Consider the following 8902-nt stretch of genomic DNA (forward strand, 5'->3'; position numbering starts at 1 on the left):
TATCTTTATTTCAAAATCTAAGCTATTTACAATAATTTGTTAAACTATGAGATCGTTCTGGGCGTCGTCCGGCACATTCCTCCCGCCGTATGTTGACGGCGCTGGAGTCTACGTCGACATACTCCTTCTTCTGTTGTGCGGGCGGCGTCCCTCTACTCCTTCTTCAAGCTCCCATGCGCATGGAGGGTGGCATTTGCGAGCCTCTGCTCCGAATTTTTTGTGGTAGTAGCAGATTGTCGCGTCGGAAGTGAAGTAGTCCCGAGAGTATGGAGAGCCTCGAAGTTGGCTCGCTCTCAGGTAGATGATCTCCCTCTCCAATTGTTCTATTTTCCGTTGGAGATCGCGTGGAAAATTCGTCGATTCTGTTTGCGTTGCGCGGGAGCGGACGCGAGGGCCGAGGTAGCGGCGCGGCGGCGGGGGGGCGGAGCAAATTCGGACGGCCTCTTCTGTTGTTTTCTTGGCCGCTTCGATTGTTTTCCCCAACGTCTTCATGTTCTGCTCCATCACTCGCGCCGCCTCTTCGAAGGTTGTATCAGGCTCCATGTTGTGTTTGGTTGGAGCGGTTACTTGTTGAGCGGAGATGTTACTCGTGCCGTGGCTGAGCGAGTTGTGTGGCGGCTCGTGTGGTTTCTTCTCGTCGCGGGCGAAGCCCGCGACGGGGAGACATTCACAGGGCGTAGCCCCTCTAATGTGGCGGCAGTCGCCGCCCGCAGAAACGGGCGTGGCACGGGGTTGGGACACGGCGGGCGAGAACGCCCCTCCGTGAGCCCGATGTTACGTCCGTGGTGCCGCCAGCGAGGTCGAGCCCACCGGGTGGTTCCCCGTTGGGGGAGGCCCAGTGAGCGCCCGTCAGCTGGCGGTGGTGTCGCGTCCGGTGAGCTGCTCCGTCGCCGGGGCAGCTGGTGTCAAGTCGGCTGGAGGGGGGGAGAGGACTGCTTCCACTGCCACTGGAAGCGTCAACTCATCCCCCGTGGGGGTGGCCACAATCCTGACTACTCGACGGGGAGTAGTGGATGTGGGCAGCCCCGGTCCAGTCCGATGTCCGAGAGGTCAGTGCCCACCAGTGAGTTGGCCCAGCAGTGATGCCAGGCCTCCCACGATGATGGGCACAGGGTCAATCCGTGAGCGGATGGCAGCGAGGACGTTGTGCAGCAGTTGGATCGTCTGCTCCAGCACTTCCAGTTTCTCACTGAATGGGGCCGATGGTTCCTCCACTTGGGGCTTCGCCTTCTTCCCCCCCCTGGGAGGGGCGGCGACCGCTTGGTTCGGCGTCGGTGTCGGCTGCGGCTCGACAGTGATGGAGGCTGCAGGGGCAGGCTTTGCCCTCGCGCGGATGCGCTTCGGCCTGCGCGGCTTGGGCCCGTCTGGGCCGTTCGCCGCGGCCATAAGCGAGCTCCGCGCGGTCGGCTCGCTGCTGGGGTCCACTGTTGAGGGTGGAGGTGGCAGTGGGGCTCTTCTTGCTGTGGTCATAGGCGCGGTTCCCGCCTTCGTGTTCCGCAGCTCGCGCAACTTGACCGGGCAAGAAGGGCTGTTGGCCGGGTGTCCCCCCCCCGCAGTTACAGCAGGTGGCTGGAACCTCCCGGGGTCGCAGGCAGTCTTTGGCCGCATGGCTTTCGCCACAGCGAACACAGGCCATCGGGCGATGGCAATTGTCGCTGCTGTGGCGAAACTGTTGGCAGCGGTGGCATTGGGAGGGCCCCTTGCGTCCTCTCCATGCCTCAACTTTCACACCGGGCATGCACAGCAGCTCGGTGGTCTCATAGATGGTGTGGAAGTCTTTGGTCCTCTTGATCTCCACAAAGAAGATGCAGCCTCTTTTGCCCTGGATGGGCCGAACGTATTCCGGGAAGAAGCCGCGGTTGCGCAGCTCCTCCTCCAGGTCGGTGGGGTTGGTGTCCGTGGGCAATCCGAGAATCGCCAGCTTCAGCGAGCGCTCCGCCGGGGGGGCGTACGCGAACCAGGAAAGTCCCGTAGCTCTCTCCAGGGTGGTGAGGTACCGCTGGTAGAGCCGGAACTCTTCCTCGGTCCTCGCCAGGAAGCGTACGCCCTTCCCGTACGGGCGCGCATTCGGGACGTGGCCCAACATCTCCCGCAGCTGGCGGAAGTGGTGCGGCCAGTTCGGCAGCTGGTCCACCACTATGGGTGGGATTTTTCTGCTCGCGGGAGCGAGCGGCGGCTGCTGGGTGGTCTTCTTCGACGGCGGCGATGGCGTGGGCGTCGTCCGGAGGGACGGGCGCGGTGGCGCGTGCGGCGGCGAAGCCGGATTGGTGTTTAACACCGCCGCGTATGATCGCGGCGGTGTTGTCTCCGTGTCCGGCCTGGACATGGAGGGCGGCGAGAAGGGGTTTGTGGGCGCGAAGGTAAAGGTACGCGGCGGCGTTGTCTCCATGTCCAGTGAGGGCATGGAGAGTGCAACGGGCGGGCTGACCCTCGTGCGGAGTTGCGGCGGGGGCCGCTCCGGCGGCGTGGCAGTCCTCTTTGCCGCGGCCTCTGTTCCCGGAAGTTGGGGCAGGGGCAGCGGGAAAGCGGGCGGCCGGTAGGTTGCGCCACTGAATGGCGGTATGGTGGACGGCGTCATGGCTACCATTGCAGCGGTAGCGTGGGTTAGGGAAGCGCAGGTGCGCACAAATACGCGCGACCTGCGCTTCGTTATTCCGGGCGTTGGGGGAGCCATGCTCACCCCGTTACGGCTAGGGCGCGGTGTGTGGCTGTGGCTGTCAGCGTGCGAAGCTTGGCGGTCCGCCTGGCAGAGCACGCGCTACCGCTCCCTCCCCGGTGAGACCCGCTGGTGGGAGGCCGGGGGTTGGTAGGAGCAGTAACGGTGATACCGTTTGGTACCGCGGAATCAGGAGGGTATTTTGGTAAAAATACCCCCCCCCTGCTTCTCTCCGTCTAAGGCAGCTCGTGTGGGTAGACGTTCGATTAGGCTTCCGAGCACAAGCTAACAGCAGCGATCCTGTGGCGGCTCGGCGCCATTTTTTTCTTATATAGAGAATTATCCGTTCGCGATTGGTGGGGGTTGCGGGGAGTAGAGAACCAATAATTTCTTGACGGGTCTTCTAAGTGTCCCCCCCTTCGTCTTGACATCGACGACTCGTACTATGTTGTCCGTTCCAGGGTAGGTAGCGGTGATTATTCCGCGGGGCCACACGTTTCGTGGTAGCGTGTTGTCGGTAATGAGCACGACGTCACCCATTTTTACCGTTCCTTCGCCGTGTGGCTCCCGCCGGTTTTGGAGCTCGGGGAGGTACTCTCGCATCCAACGAGTCCAGAATAGGTCGGCGAGTCGTTGAGAGGCTCTCCACTGGGTTCTGTTGGATAAGTCGCTGTCATCGAAAGTGCCCGGCGGGCCCTCGCGGGCAGTGCCGCCGAGCAAAAAATGGTTCGGAGTGAGTGCTTCTGGGTCCGCGGGGTCCACGGAGACGTGTGTGAGTGGACGGCTGTTGACCGTGTATTCCACTTCGGCGAGTAGGGTGTGTAGGACCTCTTCGGACGGGCTCGTTCGTTCTAGTACGGTGTATAGAGCCGTTTTCACGCTCCGCACGAGGCGTTCCCATGCTCCGCCCATGAAGGGGGCGGCGGGGGGTATGAAACGCCAGCTGATTTTTCTGTGTGTGGCTTCTTCTTCTGTTGCTCTGTCTATAGTTTTGCGAAGCTCCTTGTCGGCGCCTTGTAGATTCGTCCCATTGTCGGACCAAATTTCTATAGGGCACCCACGGCGCGCGATCATGCGTCGTAGTGCCATAATCGCCGAATCTGTCGTTAGTGAGGCGGCGATTTCTAGGTGTACGGCGCGTGTTGTGAGGCACGTGAACAGTGCGACGTACCTCTTCTGTGTCCCTCTGCCCACTGTGACTGTGAGGGGGCCGAAGTAATCAAGCCCAGTGTATGTGAAAGGGCGTTGATGGTGCGCTAGTCGGGTCGGCGGGTGGTTACCCGTCGGTGGTCGCGGTGGTGTCGACCGTCGTATGCGGCAGGGCAGACATCTATGTATGAGCATGCGTGCGATTGGACGCAAGCGTAGGATCCAGTAGTACTGGCGGCATTCGTTGATCGTAGCTTCGACGCTCGCGTGATGTAGGCGTCGATGTATGTACTCCACGTATAGTTTTGTTACGTGGTTGTCGCCGTCGATGACCGCCGGCGCTCGTGTCTGTGCTGTTATGTCCGTCGCCGCGCTTATACGTGATTTAAGTTGAATCACGCCGTTGACTAGTTCGACCGCGATAGGACGTAGTCGGCTCGAATGGGGTATGTTGCCCCCTTTCTGCAGAGTGTCTATTTCGCTCTTGAACGACTGTTGTTGACTGGCGCGTACTAGGAGGGCTTCGGCCTCCTTGCTATATCGGGCATCTAGTGGGATGAATTTTCTGTAGCTGTCGTCCCCCTGTTTTGTGGGCCGGGGCGTGGCGGTTCTATATTTTCGCCCCCATGTGCCGTCTGTTTCTCTGACTTTCGCCGTGCGTTTGTAGTTGACTTTCTCGTCAGCGCCGCGGCGGCATAGAGCTATAAACTGAAGGACGCGAGCGGTGGCTCGCAGTAGGCGTTCCCATTTCTAAAATCTATTACTGTCCGGGAGCGCTGTTGTTAGTGTCGTTGTGGTGACACTTCTGTGTGTTGTATAGTGCAGTCTCTCTTCGCCGGTGTTTTCTATATGTGGTGGCTTCTCCGCAGGCCACGTAGTCGGGTCGTCACGTAAGAATTCCGGGCCTCTGAACCATCTGTGTTGTACATCGAAGTCACTTGGTACGTCGCGGGTCGCATCGTCGGCGACGTTGAGTTTAGTTGGAACCCAACGCCACTCGTTTAGCTTGCTGACCTCCTCTATTGCCGCGATTCGATGTGCGACATATGGTTTGTATGAGCGAGCGCCCGTTTTTAGCCAGGTGAGTACTGTGCGGCTATCGGACCAATACGTGACTGACGATGGTTTTCGGTCGTGTTCTTCTATTACAGTCGCGGCCATACGACTGCCCATGACGGCCGCTTGTAGTTCGAGGCGTGGGATTGACGTGACTTTGAGCGGTGCGACTTTGGCCTTCCCCAAGACCAGTGATGTAGTCACGTGTCCCTCCGGCGACTGTATGCGCCAGTATAGCGCGGCGGCGAAGGCTGTTTCACTAGCGTCGACGAAAACATGTAGTTGCATGTTACTAGCGTCGCTGTAGTGTAAGTGACATCTGGGTATCGCGACGTGGGTTAGCTTCTTGAGATGTTCTATCCACTCCGTCCACTGTGCGGCGAGGTCGGTGTCGATCGGCTGGTCCCATTCGGTGTTTCTCCTCCATACTTCTTGAAGGAGCTGTTTCGCCTTAGATGTGACAGGCGAAGCGAGACCGAGAGGGTCGAACAATGACATGACTATTTTGAGCGCCTCACGCTTGGTGGGTTGTTTTCTGTTTAGCACGTCTTGTGGCAGACGTGCTAAATCGAGGTTGAAGGCTAACTCGTCGCTGTACGGCTTCCAGATGAGACCTAGTATACGTTCGGTCTTCGTGTTTTCGTCGAGTGAGACTGACTGAGTTGTCGTCGATGGCTCCGAGAGTGCTGTGAGAACCTCTTGCGAGTTTGAGGTCCATTGTCGTAGCTCGTAGTGTGCTTCGCTGTGTATCTCGCGTACTCTGTTCGACGTAGCTACGGCCTGTTCTATTGTCTCGAAGCTCTGTAGATAATCATCGACGTAGTGATTGCGGACTATTGCGTCGTACGCGTCCGGGTCTGTGACTTTGTGCCGCTCGGCGTTGCTATTCTTTATGTAGATTGCTGTCGCAGGTGATGACTTTGCTCCGAAGATGAGTGATGTCATGCGGTACTCTCGGGGAGTCGTGTCGCCTCTATTGTCGCCTCGCCAGAGGTAGCGGAGGGCGTCCCGGTCTTGTTCACGTATCTTGACTTGCATAAACATTTCCTTGATGTCGGCGGACACGGCGTACTTGTGCTGGCGGAGGCGCATGAGTACCCCCGGTAGAGACTGTAGTAAGTCGGGACCGGTGAGCAGGTAGTCATTGAGTGATACACCTTGCGTTTTGGCTGCGGCATCGTGTACGACGCGTACTTTTCCCGGTTTCATCGCGTTGAGAACGGGGAAATGAGGTAAGTACCAAGTTCTATTGGTCGTTTTGGTACTCGGAGCGGGCTCGGCGTAGCCCTTTTCTATAAGCGCTTCCATCTGTTCGTTGTATTTCTGTTTAAGTAGTGGATCTTTATCTATCTTTTTTTCTGTAGACAGTAGGCGGTTGTACGCGTTGTTGTAGTTGTCGGGCATGGACGCGTTGTCTGTATGCCACAGTAGCGACGTTACGTAACGACCGTCGTCGCGACGTGTAGTGCGTTCGGCGAGTATGTTGAGCGCACGCTGTTCGGGGTCGCTTTGTGGCCTTTTCTGTTCTATAGCGAGAGACTCGATGGCGAAGTACTGACGGAGCTGTTCGTCCATACTATCTTCGGGTGTGGGTGCGGTAATGTAGTTGATTCGATGTCCTATAGTGCGCGTGTGTGCGCCGTGTAGCACCCAGCCGAGAGGGGTGAGGGAGGCGACCGGTTGATGCCGCGCCCCTCTTCTTGTTTCTGTGGCGAGGAGTAGCTCCCAGTTGTCCTGTCCTATTAGTATCTTCGGTGTCGCCTCGTAGACTAGTTGTTGAGCGATGTCGGACAAGTGGTGGCACTCGGTGAGGTCGTCGTTTTCGATGCGTTGCGGTGAGAGCTGTAGGTTTTCTATCGTCCGGGCATGCGTGTCGAAGGTGTTAGTCGTCCCGTGTAACGTGAGTGTTACACGCTGTGATTTCCTGACTCCTATGTCGGTTGAGAGGGCTTCTATGCGTAGCGGGTCGCTCGGTCCCTTTATGCCGACTTGGTTGGTGATGTCGGCGTCGACTAGGGTGACTGTGGACCCGTCGTCGAGTAAGGCGAAGGTGTCGACATCGCCTTGTGGACCGGAGACTTTGACAGGGAGGATTTTTAAGAAGGTGTGAGTTCTTCTCGTCGTCCATGCCGTGCTGACTGTTTCTGTTTTCTCTTCGGGGACCTCTCTTTTCAGGAAATGTAGCATAGGGTGATGAGTGCGGTTGCACTGGTTGGTGTTGCATGTTCGGGCTTTGCACTCATGTTTGAGAGTGCGTCGAGTGAGGCATCGGAAACATAGTGACTTGTTTTTTGCCATTTCCCATCGTTTGTCTGTATTCGCGTCGGTGAATTGTTGACATTTTACCGCCGTGTGTCCCGTCTTGTCGCATACGGGGCACGCTGTCTTATCCTTTTCCGTTGTGGAGTAAGTACGCTGTTGTGTTTGTTTTCGAATTTGGACGGCGCCGGGTGTTGTCCGCTGTGTTTGTGATGAGGCTGTGTCGCGCTCTGGTTGCGCGTAAGGTCCACAGCGTTCGGCCTCGCGTTCGAGGAACCTTGCGAGTTTCAGTAGGTCGGCGTCGTCTTCTGGTTGCTCAGCCGCGAAGTCGTACCATCTATAGCGTATTGTCGGTGTCAGTTTGTCTATAGTGAGCTTAGTTATCTCGGGGTTATACAGGTACTGTTGTTTTCGGAGGGCGCGTAGTGTAGCCACAATGTTATTTACCCTCGTCGCAAATACGCATACTTCTTTGGCTGAGTCGCTGAGGCGCGGTAGAGCTCGGAGGCGATCGAGCTCGGTGTGAGCTATAGCGTCGGGGCGGCCGAATCGAAGCTGTAGTGTCTTCATTACGTCGGTGGGGTTCGCGTTGTACATGAGAAGACTTTCGACCGTTTCTTTCGCCATTCCCTTCAGGCTCTTCCGCAGGCGTACTAAGTTCTCCTGGTCGGAGTAGGATGGAGCTGTCGCTGTGTAGGCTGCGTAGAAAGACAGCCATTCTGTGTGAGATCCACTGTATGTTGGAAGCTCGAAGGTGCTGCGAGGCGTGGGACACGCTGATCGCGCAGCTAACGTGATCGCTTGTGCTAACTGTGTAATTTCTATCGATGGTTGTTTGGCGATCGCATGTTCTCCCGCCGTGACGGGAGTTGAGATGCATCCACCTTGTGTAGTGGGTGCCGCTATGCTGTGTTTTGCCCCCTTGTTTATAGGTGTCGCGGGAGGGGCGTGACTGTGTTGAGTTTGCGACGGTTTTTCTTCTACTGTGGTTCTGTATTCACCCGTTATAGTTAAGGGTGCTATGTTGGCGGGCAGCGGGGGGGCCAGCGTTGAGTGCTGGTCCACCCACGTCTTTGTGCGTGTGCGTACGTCGCTCACACTTGCTATATCTATGTCTGTGTCGTCGTCGGATTCTTCGGCTAACGTAGCGACGCGTGCTGCTGCCAGTTCGACTTCTTTTTTCAGGAGTTCCTCTTTTGCTTTAAGTAAGGCTAGGCGCCGTTTCTTTGAAGCTGTAGAGTGTGGCGCTGATGGGGCTCTGACCACCGATCCAGGTCGTAACGTCTCGTTCTGTACGCTATCTTCTGTGTTGGATTCCCCCGTAGTCCTATCTGTATCGTCTGTTGTGCCCGTCGTCGTCGTTGTGGTGCCCGAGCTGGTCCCAGTAGTAGTAGATGTTTCGGTACTACCACCACCAAGCTGTTCTGTAACCAGCGGGGCTGCTGTATCTATTCTATCTGTGACGGCGGCGGCCTCGACTGCGGGAGTTGCTGTGTTGGTGACCGGTGGGTCTTCTGTTGATGGCCGTTCCATCTCTGTCGACTTCATACTCCTGGTTTTCATACTGTGTCGTGTCTGGCTGTTGTCCAGACACTCCTGTATCCCGACTGTTACCCGGGATTTGACTATACCCGGCTGTTATCCGAGTTGTACTATAGGTTTTCCGACTGTTGTTCGGAACTATGTTTTCGATATCCGACTGTTATTCGGAATCTTCTATGTTCTATCCGGCTCGAAGGACCAATGTACGGGACTGTAGACCGCACGCTATGTTCTATGGGA

At 57.0% G+C, this 8902-nt stretch overlaps 1 protein-coding gene across 1 annotated transcript; it reads right to left on the reverse strand.

Annotated features, from left to right (window-relative positions):
• Positions 1 to 1186: 1186 nt before the first annotated feature.
• On the reverse strand, positions 1187 to 8683 carry LOC126381169 (uncharacterized). The gene is given in 3 exon segments (XM_050030690.1): positions 1187 to 1978; positions 2058 to 2202; positions 3033 to 8683. Coding segments are annotated over 3 exon segments (6588 nt in total).
• Positions 8684 to 8902: the final 219 nt, after the last annotated feature.

This window comes from Pectinophora gossypiella, unplaced genomic scaffold (genome assembly GCF_024362695.1).
Source record: "Pectinophora gossypiella unplaced genomic scaffold, ilPecGoss1.1 Pgos_38, whole genome shotgun sequence".
NCBI classification, from domain to species: domain Eukaryota; kingdom Metazoa; phylum Arthropoda; class Insecta; order Lepidoptera; family Gelechiidae; genus Pectinophora; species Pectinophora gossypiella.